The following is a 14,212-nucleotide window of genomic DNA, read 5'->3' on the forward strand; positions in this document are numbered from 1 at the left end:
GAGTAAAGGTATATAACTAATTTCACTGATGTACATGGAAAATGGCACAAGGGGAATAGCCTGATGTTATTAGATCAACAATAAATATACCCAAGATTCGTGATGAAAACTTCCCTTCTAAATACAGTATGAAGCAGCAATCTGACTCTTAATGGTTTTGCCTTGTCAATCATCATGTGTCTTGCATGATTCTACTGGCCAGCTCTTTTCCTGCCAAGACATCTTCAACTGTAATCAATTCTATAACTTAACGAAATAAATGAAATTGGACCTCTTTCCATCTCTCTACTTTTTATTTGTTTCACTTCCACATGCCATCGCCACTTTGACAGAAGTCACCATCAGCTTGCAGCGGCGGGAATCGGAACACAACATCTAGCCCTGAATGCAAAATAACCTTCCAACTGTAACATCTGCATATTTGATTGCCATTTCCTTCAGAGTTTTTGCAACTCAGTCCATTGGCTATTATATCCCAGAAAATGGTGAACCTGTTTCTACACTACAGTCTACAGAACCAGCGTAGCAAATCAACGTCCATCAACAGATATACACATCTATACTGTTTGAGTGACACATTTTGGTCAAAATTGAACTTTAAGCAACCTAATAGTCTAATTGTATTGCAGTGACCATGTTGCTAAACTGTCCACTAATTTCTGAATTATTTAGCCTGAACCAAATTAACATGAACCACTCTAACCAATTCCTACATTTACCTACATGAAATTAATAATCTCGGAACAGAACATGAACAAAAGCTGGATGGAAAGGAACAGCGCACACATACATTACTCACAACACGAGTTCAGGGACACTATATCCACTGTATATCCACTGCTGCTTCTCACCCGCCACCTCAGACTGCAAGCGGAGCAGTGGTGACACTTAGATTCTTGGACCTGTAGTTAATTTAGTTGAGAAAGTAGTTGACAAATAACCGGTCACTGCATAGTGCATACACGTGGATCTAGAATAGAATATAAGAAGGAAACACTGAACACTATTCTGGGTCATGCACTCGTAGCTCTATGGTCAAAAGAATTCATATCAGAAATACTCAAATAGAGTTTGAAGTTTAAAACACCAACAAGACTCCAAGCAAATACTATTTCAGGAAAAACTGAAGTAAATTCTTGCCTGCATGACTTGGTATATGTTATAGTTAATCTACTCAACCAAACATACAACACACATGGTTTGCAAGAAGTGTAACAATTTGTAATTTAGTACAGTGTGAAGACAATTGTATGGGGAGTATATCTGACATGCAGGCTAAAAATTCTCAACCAGGAGTTAAGAAACTGATGTTGCATGCCTCAGTACGCACGCTAATAAATCGAGCCAACAATGTACTGAAAGGGGTGAAATATGTGATGCCCATTGCATGGTTAATCTCAAAAGAAGACCACAACTTGACACATTTCTTAGTTACCCAGACGGTTACAGAGTATGGGTATTTAACCCCCCACACTATGCACGCTTACAGTTAGCCATGGCCAGCACAACACCAACACATCCAACCAGCTGGTCTGGTTGCAGCACACGCCAGAAGCGACCCCATATGTCACGCCTCCATGTCCATCGCATAACAAAGGAAAAAAAAACTCCACAGTAAGTTGCTATTGACTTTTGGAAAACTAAATAGGATTTTCACATTTTTCATCTCATCAGACAAACTCTGCAGTTAACGACTGAATGGCATAACTTCAATGCCTTGTTGATAACTGCACTTCTCTTCTTCTTTTTTTGAGAGGACTGCACTTCTTTTTTTCGCGAAAACGCAAAAGCTTTGCATTTCGATGCATTGATAGATAAAGAAGGTTTGTATGTACAATGTCCAGAAGAGGGACCAACGCCACGCCGTACAACTCAACCCAAAAGACCTAATCTAGGGGAGGAGATGGCGAAGCTCCCGGGCGCCCGCGTCCGCCCATTGTCGCGCCTCGGCTTTGATGTCATGTCACTGACTAAGGAGGCCACCGAGGGACGCACATTGTCGAAGACCGCAACGTTCCTGTGCTTCCAAATCCACCACGCTGTGAGCATGATGAGTGACGAAGTTCCTTTGCGCAACTGGCGTGGGAAGGTCCGCACCACCAGCGACCACCACTCCGCGAAGTCACCCTCAACCGTCAGAGGCCCCGCGGTGGATCGAATTCACGATAGGACCTCGAACCAAACTGTCCTAGAGAAGGAACAGCCGGTTAGGATGTGCGCCATAGTCTCCATTGACTGGTCGCACATCGGGCATCTTGTCGCGTGGGCCAATCCCCGACGCGCCAGACGCTCCCTCGTCCAACACCAGGCAAGCAAGCCAGATGAAGAACTTCACCCTTGGTGGTGCCCAGGATTTCCAGTTGAGCTTCCAGGAGCTGATCGCCCCCTGGAAGAGGGTGTCATAGTAGGAGCCGGAGGAATACTGGCCATCCGTCGTCCAACGCCAAACCAACTTGTCTTGATCTGGGGAGAGCACCATGTCCCTGAGCCTAATCCATAGCTGAACATACTGCCATAGGGCCAAGGCTCTCTGTGCGCCCTCGATGTCCGAGATCCAGCTGCGCTCCACCAGCGCCTGCTGCACCATGCGCCGCTTCCTGAGGCGCTTGGGAATGAGCGCATAAACCTCCGGCACTAGCTCCCTGATGGACTTGCCATCTAGCCACCTATCCTCCCAGAAGAGAGCGGACTCGCCTGTTTCCCACCACCATAGAAGTGGAGGCAGCGAAGGTGTCCAGCTCAATCTTCGAGAACTGCATGTCGAGCCCGCACCATGGTCGTTGGGGGTCAGTCCGCATCTTCCATAGCCAACGAACCCGAAGGCTGATGGCAGTGCGGGCGAGATCCGGGATCCCTAAGCCCCCAAACCGCAGCGGGCGGACACCCTCGACCAGTTGACATGGCAGTGACCGCCATTGGCCTCTGCCCTACCGGCCCAAAGGAAGCTTCCCAGGATCTTGTTAACCTGTTTCAGCGCCTTCTTGTTGAAGCTTAGCACCATGAGCCGATGCATCGGAATAGCTGCCAGCACCGATCTAACCAGCGCCAAGCACCCTGCCGTGGGCATCATAGACGCTTTGTAGGTAGGTAACTTGTCAGCCAGACGGTCCACCATGGGCTGGAACGCCTCACCCGGTAGCCGACGGATGGAAAGTAGGATGCCGAGGTATTTGACAGGGAAGGGTGCCAACTGGCACTCCATCACCCCGGCAGCGGCATTGGCCACATCCTCAGTGCAGGCAATCGCAGAGACCGAGCATTTGGCGAAGTTGGTGTGTAGGCCTGACGCGTGTCCAAAGAGCTCCAGGATGCTGCGGATAGCGCGCAACTCTGTCTCATCCGAATGGCAGAAGATGACCACATCGTAAAGCGACACCGTTGTCGCCGTGCCAGGCGCCGCAGAATCCCCAACTCAATCGCCCTAGCCAATGCTCGGTTGAGCATGTTCATGATCAGCACGAACAACGACGGCGACAGCCGAATAAGAAAACAGAAACCGAGGAAACCACAAGAGTGAAGACTAGTAGAGTCTCGTCTTTTGCCATTCTTTGCTCCTTTTTCACTCAATGATTCATTCTAATTTCCCGACCAAAAATTCTCCCTGTCTCAGGCCCCTCCTATGCCAAATGGGGGGAGCTGGCTCGCCATTGAGCATCACCCTGGTACTAGCCGTGGACAAGAGGATGGCCACCAGCTCGCAGAACCTAGGCCCAAATCCCATCTTTCGGAGGACCTCCACCAGGAACCCCCAAGAGACGGAATCAAAGGCCCGGGCTATGTCGAGCTTGAGCATCACCCGTGGCTCCTTCATCCTATGCAGGAATCTCGCCGTCTGCTGAACGAACATGAAGTTGTCGTGAATGCACCGCTTGCGAATGAACGCGCATTGGTTGCGATCCACCAGCGACTCCATACGAGGGGCCAAGCGAGTAGCCAACGTCTTCACCACGAGCTTGGCGAAGATGTGGATCAGGCTAATTGGCCGGTAATCACCCAAAGCAGCCGCATCCGGACGCTTGGGCAGCAGGAATAGAAGGGCCTGGTTCAGACCCTGGAACCCGCGCCCGCACATTGTGGACAACTTATCAAACGCAACCATGAAGTCCGCATTCACCGTCCCCTAGCAGCTCTGGAGGAACTCAGCCGTAAAGCCATCGGGTCCCGGCGCCTTGCCATGAGGCAAGCGGCGGACCACCTCCCAGATCTCACCCTCTGTGAACGCAACCTCAAGCTCGGATAGGTCCTCTGAGTGTGTGCCTAGGAAGTCCAGGTCCAGCGAGTACTGTCAATCCACCATAGTGCCAAGAAGCCCCTCAAAGTGTGTGAAGGAAGCTTCAGTCATGGTCGCATGGTCAGAGACGACTGCACCTTCAACCTGGAGATTGTGAATGACGTTCTTCTGCCGGCGGTAAGCCGTGTGCTGGTGGAAGAAGGCTGTATTAGCATCCCCCTCCCTGAGCCAAGCTATCTTGGCCAGCTGCCTGGCCATCCTGCGCTCGAGGGAGGCGAGCCCCAGGTGGGCTCGCTTCAGGGTTCGAAACTGCATTTTGGTTGATCATACAATCATATGCGTAATAAAATGTACTACTTTTCCTACCCCGCAGCTGTAGTAACCTGTTCTAAATTCTTACTCGCGTCAACTGCCAAATCATCCAGACCCAAAACTGCCAGGAACAAAGCTCAAAAAAAAAAAAATGCCAGGAACACGGGCACCGTCATGTTGTGCACACTGTCCAGACTCCACCAGCTCCCTCCCAGGCTCCCAGTGAGATTGTGAGACCACAAAACGAGACAGACACCCGGGTGCGTGGCCGGAGCCTGTGAGCCGAGAGGACCGGCAGACAATGGCAGGAAGGTGGCTAAGTTGAGCGCATGAGGAACCTCGTACCTGAGGGTCAAGGATGGTGCAAGGGGAGGAGAGGTGGAACACGCTGGAGCAGAGCAGCCCCGCGCGGTGGCGGGAAGCAGGTAGGTCACAGGGGAAGACCGGTGTTATTGAAGGCAGCAGCTACCTGAATATGGATAGTGTCATCTGGATTCAGTTATTCCTTCGCCTCTACAGCTAAGCTAAGATCATCCGAGGGTGGCTTTTCTTTTACTGTTACCGTCTAGTCGTTATGGTGTTATTCATGAATCTTCCTGTAACCGCTGGCGAGTCATATTGCTTATGGTCATCTATGCAGCATTGCCAAAACAGCTCACCATTTTTGATACTCATCTGTTCTGGAGCAAGTTCCCCTCTTTAATTTCGCTTAAATTTATGATCGACTCTGACACAAAGGCCAGCAGAGGGCGCGAGGAGGCGATCGCTGACCTAAGCCGCGCTTATCCAATCAAGTGCATACCAGAACTAGATCTGAAAAAAAAACTACCTCGCATAAAGGTTTCAAAACTGAAGGCAAAACGACTTTTTTTTGTGGAACTGCTGCGAAGTTATGGATCTGGGAAGTGCAATACGCGCTTCGATCCATCAGAGAAGAGAAAAGGATATCCGGCTATCAAGGAAATGGCACCGCACAGTACAGATCACCTCTATGATTACCATGCGTGGTAAGCTATACGTGATTCCAAGTTTAAATCCATAGAACGTGAGCATCAGTGAGACACTGATTTGAGATATACATGACTCGCTGGAACTATGTATCATTCACAACACCCTCAAGTTAGCAAACGGTATGAACATTGTTGCTATTTAAGCATGCAGCCAGTATTTACATCAGGGGTCTTTAGATGGGACTTGAGCTCAAAGAAGAATGCTGTCTTCTTTTGCTCACATCTTGACGCTCCTGCTTGTCATGCATGCAACGGTAATAGAAAATGTCGTTCATCAGATTTACTGTTGAACGATATGCACAATTTTTTCATTGACAGTGCACTTGAAGAACATTAGAATCCCATGTTGTACTTACCTTGCAAATTTCTACCCTTTGTGGTATCTTTTTCTTTAGTGTTAGCTCTTCAGTACCTTCATGAAAGGAAATAAGTATACATCAGTTAGTACTTGGATACACTTGTTCACAGAAAATGATCATGCATGGTATAAACAGGAACCATATCTGATCCTTCAAGAAAAAGACCAACAAGACATGTGAAAGGAACAAGTGTTGCTGCATCCGTAAGAAACAGCCTTGCCTCTAGAGTTTTGGCCATCACTGTCATTCCTAATCATATCTATAGTACTAATGACTACATTATCAGTATTGTGTGTTCCTTTTTGGTAAGCCCACCAAGGGGAAGACCATATAGTCAAAACAGGGGACTTCCTAATATCAAAGACGGTAGGCAAGAAAACATTGAGGGACGTGCATATGGTCTATGCAGCGGCAGCCGCAGCCATATACATTTTTTTTAACATGATAAGCTATTTTATTAATTTTTCAATTAAGTTAGTTTGTGGTGCATTGCTATGTGCTCCGTGATGCCATAATACTAGTAAATAAAAATGGTCTGTTAAAAAAAGGCCAACTACTACATGTTCTGGATCAAATCATGAAAATGTACTAAAGGCTAAACCATGTTCACTGGAGCGGTTACTGAGCTCAGATATGAGAGAGACCCTAGAGAACCCACAATACAGTTTGTAAAAAAAAACTTGTAACCATTAAGGTGAATTAAACACCTCACAAAATATACTACTTCCTACAAAATAGTAGCAAGGCATACGTCTAACTGAATACAGACAGGGCATAAACTATTTTGACGTAGGATTGTAGTGGTGAAATTGCTTAAGAAACTCTGGAATCTGAAAGCTACCTACCTCAGCTTCCTTGAAAAATGACAAGATTTATTGGTAAGATTCAGTAAGGGTGCTTCCTGCAAAAATAACAGCCAACTGAGAAAACAGTATAGTATAGTGTGGTCTGACTGAATGCAGACAGGGCGGATTGTTGTGGTGATATTGCTTATGAAACTCTGAAATCTGAAAACAACCTACCTCAGATTCAAAGAAAAGTTTACAAGCTTTATTTGTAGCATACGACCAGATTTGAACTAGAATCTAGTAAGGCGAATTAAACAACTAAGAAAATTTACAGTAGGCACCAAAACAGAGCACTAACTATCCAGCCAGATAGCCAGATGCATGGAGGAGCGTGCATACGGTCTAGGAAGCGCCGGCCATAAATATTGGCTAGTTTGTGGTGCATTTGTATGTACTTCATAATATTACTAGATAATAATGGCCAATTACATTTGTTGGATCACCTAATAAATTATACTAAAGCATGTTCAATACTTCAATGGCGCGGTGGTTAGTGGGATCAAAGTTGAGACAGGCCTTAGAGGACCCACAAGACAATTTGTAAAATACGAAAAAAATTGTAACCGTTAAGGAAAATTGAAAATATCAGATAATTTACAGGAGGAAAAAGAACGTATAGTCTTACTGGCATTGAAACTGGAGCTTCATTATGTAGAACTTGCACAAAGTACGAGCTGTTTTGACCCTGGGATATCCAATTGTCACCAGTTTTGCCAGGGCATTGCTGTAAAACCAACATATTGTTACTAGCAAAAGGTGCTACCAGACCGCCCTTCCAGTTTCTCTTCTGTGGTGGCATCAGAGGTAGATCCAATGGTTCCTCCTGCTGTATCTTCTCAAAATCTTGGTGCAAACAGAAAAAAAGTACGTCAAGTGGGCAATTTCATGCAAAAAGATCATCCATGGTCAGAATCTAAAATAGCAACCATACCTGATCCTTCAAGGAAAAGACCAAGAAGACATGTGAAATGAACAAGAGTTTCTGCATTTGCAAATGGGAGCCTTGCCTTCTCATATGTACCATCAGGGTAATTCTCTACAGTTCAAAGAATAGAATTTCAGTCTAGGGTTTTGACCATCATCACCACTGTAATCGTACCAACAGTACTGATCACTACATTATCACTGCTTCAGAGCATTGCATTTTTTTTTTTCTTTTGACCATGCGAGTATTGCATGTTCAAGCTCTGCATATCGAAAGCTAACACAGGAATCATGCCAAGAATTACAGATCACAGCGATGTGACAAAGGGGAAAATGTAAGAAGGTAAGAAGTAGATATTTCAACAAAAGCATATTTTGTACAGAACTTCGGAGATAGTGACGTAGTGTTACCTTCTTTAGCTATGATTGCATCTTTCATTAACTGGACACCATCCTTCAGCAATGGCAACCTCATTTTGTAGCTTATAGACTCACCATAACCTTTAACCACAAAACCCTCCAAATCATCTGTCCCTTCTAGCAAATAAACCTGAAAAAATAAGATTTGCATTAGTAGGACAAATCAAAGCATTTCATTAATTTGAGAATTTACAGCTGTCTAAGAGTCTTTACGTGAAGTATGGTGACTGAACTTATGATTCTTATGAAATCTAAAACAGAACTATGCCCCTGAATCAATGTGTATACAGATCATATACCTCCTACAAAAAGACTAGTATAGTGTATGCTGTCTAACTCAATGCACACAGGCCATAGACTAGTTTGACCTATGATAGACTTAACTAACTTCTGGGATGTGATGTTTTTCTGAACATATCGAGGTGACTGAACCCATGATTCTTATGAAATTACTAAAAGAAAACCATGCCGCTGAACAATCTGTAGTTCTGCTCATATACTTTTTACAAAGGAGAATTAGGGTGTGTGCGAACTGACTGAATGCAGACATGGCATAGACTGGTTTGACATAAAAGTTGTAGCGGTGAATCGTTTAAGAAACTCTGAACTCTGAAAACAACCTACCTTGACTTCATTGGAGAGTTGATGAGCATGATTGGTGATGTTCAGTAAAGATGCTTCCTGCAAAAAGAACAGCCAACTGACAAACGTCCGAAGTATGCCACATTGAACAGTAGCACCCACAGGGAAGTATATACCTGTTTGCAAAGGAACCAGAGGGAAGAAACATCTTGTTTTGTACAATTGAGGTGATACCGGTTGACTAAAGCAGGCATGACATGTTCAAGAATAGGTTCCTTTTTCTTATCAACATCAGGCTCCTTTCTTTTCCCGTAGTCCTGAACATGTTATTGTGGTTATAAGTTTTGGGCAGAAGTAGCACATCATTAGCACCATAGAAAGGCCACGGTTGTACAAACGAAGAAAAGATACCAAGCATAGCTTACCGAACTACCACTAACAGTTTAATAGCATTGGGGGAACAAAATTGCATAACACAAGGAAAATACGCAGAGGTGTGCCTAGGAGAACTATTTAAAGGAGAGGAAGCTAGAGCATGCCATTTATTAAATGAATAATGAAGGACCAAAAACTGCTGTCCGACACATACAAACTACCTAACCAACAGGTGGAAGCACAAGAGGGTATGCAGCAAAGCACGAGAGACTAAGTGCAAGTCTGTAAAACTACCAAGTCCAGATTGATTAGACATATGTGGGCAATGTAATATTTATTTGGTACTTAATGCAACATGCCATTAGCATCACAAGTGACAATTCTAGTCTCTCTTTCAGCTACAAGCGTGAGCAGCCAAACCAAAAGGAATAAAAAAGAAATTGTCAGCACTTCATCATTCCCTGATGAGCCTAGGCTGCAAATGGTTCTCAGCATCAAAGTAACATAATAATTACATCAGCACAGATTTCTCAGTATTGTGGCAATTCATGTCATATCAGTACAATGCATACTTCTAGTTACTACCAGTTTTTTTCCCATCGTGCTAACTTGAAAGCACAGAGTGATTAAGTCTTGCTATCCTACAAAGAAGGAGATACCAAATTCTACTAACTTGAAAGCACAGAGTGATTGACGTAGACTTAACTAACTTCCAGGATGTGATATATCGAGGTGACTGAATTCATGATTCTGATGAAATTACTAAAGAAAACCATGCCGCTGAACAATCTGTATTTCTGTATAGAGCTCATATACTTCCTACAAAAGAGTATCAGGGTGTGTGCCATCTTTTTTTCGAAATGGGGGGTATCCCATCTGACATGGCATAGACTAGTTTGACATAAGAGTTGTAGTGGCTTAAAAAACTCTGAAATCCGAAAGCAGCCTACCTCAGCTTCATTGAAGCGCTGACAAGCATGATTGGTAATTTTCAGTAAAGATGCTTCCTGCAAAAAGAACAGCCAACTGACAAAACGTCCAAGTATGCCACATTGAACACTAGCACCCACACGGAAGTATATACCTGTTTGCAAAGGAACCATAGGGAAACATCTTGTTTTGTAAAATTGAGGCGATAACGCTTGAGCAAAGCAGACTTGACATGTTCCAGAATTGGTTCCTTTTGCTTTTCAACATCGGGCTCCTTTCTTTTCATGTAGCCCTGAACATGTTATTGTGGTTATAAGTTTTAGGCAAAATTAGCACGTCATTATCACCAAAGAAAGGCCACAGTTGTACAAACGAAGAAAAGATACCACGTATATAGCATACCCAACTACCACTAACAGTTTAATAGCATTGGGGGAACAAAATTACATACTAAACAAGGAAAATACGCAGATGTGTGCTAGAGCATGCCATTTATTGAATGTAGAATGAAGGACCAAAAACTGCTGTCCGACATACAAACTACCTAACCAAACAAGTGGAAACAGAAGAGGTTATGCAGCAAAGTATGAGATGGTTCTGAGCATCAAATCAATATTGCAACCTAATAACCACATCGGCACTCACAGTTCTGCGGCAATTCATGTCATATATACAGTATAATGCATACTTCAAATAGTTACTACCAGTGTTTTTTTCTATCCTGCCAACCTGAAAGAACAGAGTGATTAAGTCTTGCTATCCTACAAACAAGGAGATACCAAATTCGACGAACAATGAGATACAGTACCAAATTGTACCAACGTGAAACGAATTTTGATACTACTATTGAGCAGGAGAACAAATATGGCGTAAAGAAATATACAAGCAACTGAGGCAGAACATTCATCACCATCCATTGCAAGCGGTGGAGCGAACTCACCATCTTCCGTCTGCGATGATATCTCAGGGGATCAAACCACAGCGAGGTCGGCAATACTCTTCGCTGCGGACGCGCCACTCTGGCTCCTCCCCCTCCTCCGCCGTTACCTCCGCCGTCCTCCACGATAGTAGCGAATCCCCGGTCTACTCGGCCAATCCTGCTTCCTCCCGCGCCGCCACCGCCACCGCCACCGCCACCGCCACCGCCACCGCCTCCGCCTCCGCCTCCGCCTCCTCCGCCGCCTCCGCCTCTCCTGAGCTTGTATAGTATAATCAATCCCACCGCTAGCGCGACGGCTGCGCCGATGACGGTGAGGCGGACGGAGATTTTCAGGCCAAACCTAGACCGCTGCACCGCGGCTCCTCCACCGCCCCACTCCCACTCCACCCAGCTCCTCCGGAACTCCGGGTGACTGATGAGGAGGATGTCCTCCTCCGTCACCGGGATGACCGGGTGGAACACCGGCTGCGCAAACCCGTCGGTGTCGGGGGCGAGCGCGAGCGGTGGCGGGGGCACGGGCTGAGGACTTGGACGGGGAAACCGCGCGCGGGTGTAGACCCCCTGCAGAAATTGCAGGAGAAGGTACCACAACTTCTCCGCCTTCCTCCACGCCATCTCCGAGGCCGAGGCGGAGACGGCGACGATCTGCGTAGACATTGCTGTCGGAGGTCGGCGCGCGGTGGCCTGGGTGGTGGGAAGAGAAGAGGTGGCGAGGGATTCAAGGTGGAGGTGGCGGCGGTTGTGGAGGTCAGGGATTTGGTGGTGGTGAGGACTGGGGAGAGAGGAGATGAGAGGCCGGGTGCGGCGCGGCGCGGCGAGGGCTCGGTGGTGGTGGTGGTGGTGGTGGTGGCGGTGGGGAGGGGAGAAGGGGGAGAGAGAGAGAGAGAGGCAGAGGGGTGGGGCCCACCGGGGTTTAGCCAGTTGGCACGGAAATGGTTCATCGAGTTCGAAATCTTTGGCGGCGGCTTTGCTTCCAGAAGCTTCCGGCTTTCAGACCGGGAGGGCTTCGCTGCTAGATTGCCTGGCGGGCCGCCCTAGCGGCCTTGTGCTCAACGGCCTTGTCTTCAGCGGAGGAGCCGGGCGTTGGCAGGCTGCCGCCACCTTCTTTTTTTTTTGACAGACTACGCCTCTTGTTTTGTTTTCTGCGATTTCCAAAAGAAAAAAAGGGACTCCACCATTCTTATCCCAATTTTGCGTAAACCACAGGTTGAGCGACTTTGTTACAAATTTTAATAGTTATTGGCATAATTTACAATAGCTTCTAACAGTTGGTTATCTAGTCAAATATTTAGCATGGTTGAAAACAGCACATACACTTGAAAGCGATGACACGTACACCAACCACCCTCAACTATGTTCAGGATCGAAAGGCCTTCCACCTCATCGCCACCGACTTACCGCCCCCCAGCAATATGGTGACATTGATTGTTGTCCCGTGTCGCAAATCTGAAACAATGCTTTGACTCAAAAGTTGAAACAAACATGGAAAGTTGTTATATTGTGATTCAAATTCATATTAAAGGGAGCTTAATTTCTGACGAGCGGAGCGAGATCCGTCGCCAGGTAGGCTTGGACCGAAGCGTAGCAAATCGTTATCACCGTCTATATATACATCTTATAAGCCGTCAGATAAAGGTTTATCAAAGCATGCGATTTGACATCCATATAAACAACAAGAGCAGGTATCACAAAACTACACCTCGATGGTTGTGGTTTTGTGAAACTATACCTCGCTAGTTGTGGTTTTATGATGTTCGCTCCAAGAACAAAGACTAACTACCATGCATCAACAAGAGAAGTGAAATTTAACATGGGAAGCCACGCGAAAAGTTGATAAAAACACTAGGGAATGAGCATCAAAAGAAGAAAAGCAGGAAGCTCCAAGCATGTCCAACTTGATATATCATCCCTTTTGCCCCTTGGGCATCATAATATTTCCACCACCTTCGACTAGGGTTGGATTTGGAAGAAGTAGAGAAATGAATGGGCAGATCTAAACACAAACACCAATCATCTTAGAAAACATAAGAACTTGAGTGGCCTTATACCACAACTTCAGTGACCTTATGAAATGGAGCCAGAAAGATCTTGACCGCAGTTTTTTTTGGCAAGATAATTACTCGAATCACAACTACAGTGACCTTATACCACTTCACCACAACTACTAGGGGCGTGTTTGGTAGTCTGCATCAGTTTCCTGCACCACTGGCGCACAGTGGGAAGAAGTCCCCTGCGCGTCGCAGACGGGCCATGGACCATAAAAGCAACGTTATTTGGTGGCCTACAAAGAGTTTTTTTGGCCACATCGAGATTTGGGCTTTGCCCGTTTGGTAGGTCGGTTTTCAGGCCTACTAGCAGCCTCCGGCCTGTTGTTGGTTGCAACCCATAATCTTCTTCTGCTTATCTCTTCCCTTCAATGGTGAGGTCACCAGCGATCAACAGCACAAGCAAGAACACAATCACAGTTCAGACAAACTTAGCACTGATCATAGTTCAAACACGGTCATAGTTCACGACAAAGGACGATCATAGTTCACGACACAACAGAGACGATCATAGTTCAACGCACGACAACAGCAAAAACTAACATAGACATGGTAGCAGCGAGGCAGAACCAGGTAAGCTTCAAACATGACTTTCGAAGACGACACACTTGGTGGCATCGCAATGGTAACCGCACCTGGTCATCACCTCAGTGCAGGTGTAGTCGAAGATGACCACACTGTACTCGAAGGAGGACACCTTCTTGAAGATGAGGAACTGGCCTACCTGCAGCTTATGAGCGACGGCGAAGGCCGCCCACCCCTGGTCGATCTATACGTCATCGCCTTCTCTCGCCGTAGTCATCCTCCAGTTGCAGCCAGTGTTGGTCTTCAGGATGATGTTCGAAGGGATTTCTCTGAACCATCTGACGAAATCTTGAGGGATCTGGAGCCGCTGAAGGTGGGCATGAAGACGATGTGCAGGAACTGGTCCAGCCCTATGTCCGGCTGGAAGTGCCCAACGTTAGCCGCTCTTCGCTTCTTGGACCGTCCCTCCTCTGGGGTCTCAGGTGACCCAAGCTTGAGCTTCTCAGTCTTCCACAAAAACACATGGCATTAGACGTGTGCCTGCTCACAAGTATATATAGATGAAAACGAACATTGAAAACAGGTGATGCATCATACATTGGCTCACACGACAGCTCAAGAGACTGCCCTCAAACTAAGTCTAGTGTGCAAGTAATCACACACACATGACTAAGTTTGAAAGCAACACCTTGCCTTCCATTGTGCCTTTGT

General features: G+C 46.2%; 2 protein-coding genes across 2 annotated transcripts; both read right to left on the reverse strand.

Moving 5' to 3' along the window:
- Positions 1 to 2,188: 2,188 nt before the first annotated feature.
- Positions 2,189 to 4,072, reverse strand: LOC139838900 (uncharacterized). The gene is made up of 3 exons (XM_071828917.1): positions 3,667 to 4,072; positions 2,869 to 3,330; positions 2,189 to 2,694 (listed from the first exon to the last, which is right to left on the reverse strand). Exons 1-3 carry the CDS (start codon positions 4,070 to 4,072, stop codon positions 2,189 to 2,191), a joined length of 1,374 nt encoding a protein of 457 aa, XP_071685018.1.
- Positions 4,073 to 5,636: 1,564 nt separating this feature from the next.
- LOC127319677 (uncharacterized) lies at positions 5,637 to 11,077 on the reverse strand. Its single transcript, XM_051349644.2, has 11 exons — positions 10,932 to 11,077; positions 10,146 to 10,283; positions 10,012 to 10,068; positions 8,863 to 9,003; positions 8,729 to 8,785; positions 8,096 to 8,234; positions 7,692 to 7,796; positions 7,386 to 7,603; positions 6,758 to 6,813; positions 5,910 to 5,965; positions 5,637 to 5,786 (listed from the first exon to the last, which is right to left on the reverse strand). Exons 1-10 carry the CDS (start codon positions 10,932 to 10,934, stop codon positions 5,959 to 5,961), a joined length of 921 nt encoding a protein of 306 aa, XP_051205604.1. The 5' UTR covers positions 10,935 to 11,077; the 3' UTR covers positions 5,637 to 5,786; positions 5,910 to 5,958.
- Positions 11,078 to 14,212: the final 3,135 nt, after the last annotated feature.

The sequence above is a fragment of the Lolium perenne genome, chromosome 4, assembly GCF_019359855.2.
Source record: "Lolium perenne isolate Kyuss_39 chromosome 4, Kyuss_2.0, whole genome shotgun sequence".
NCBI classification, from domain to species: domain Eukaryota; kingdom Viridiplantae; phylum Streptophyta; class Magnoliopsida; order Poales; family Poaceae; genus Lolium; species Lolium perenne.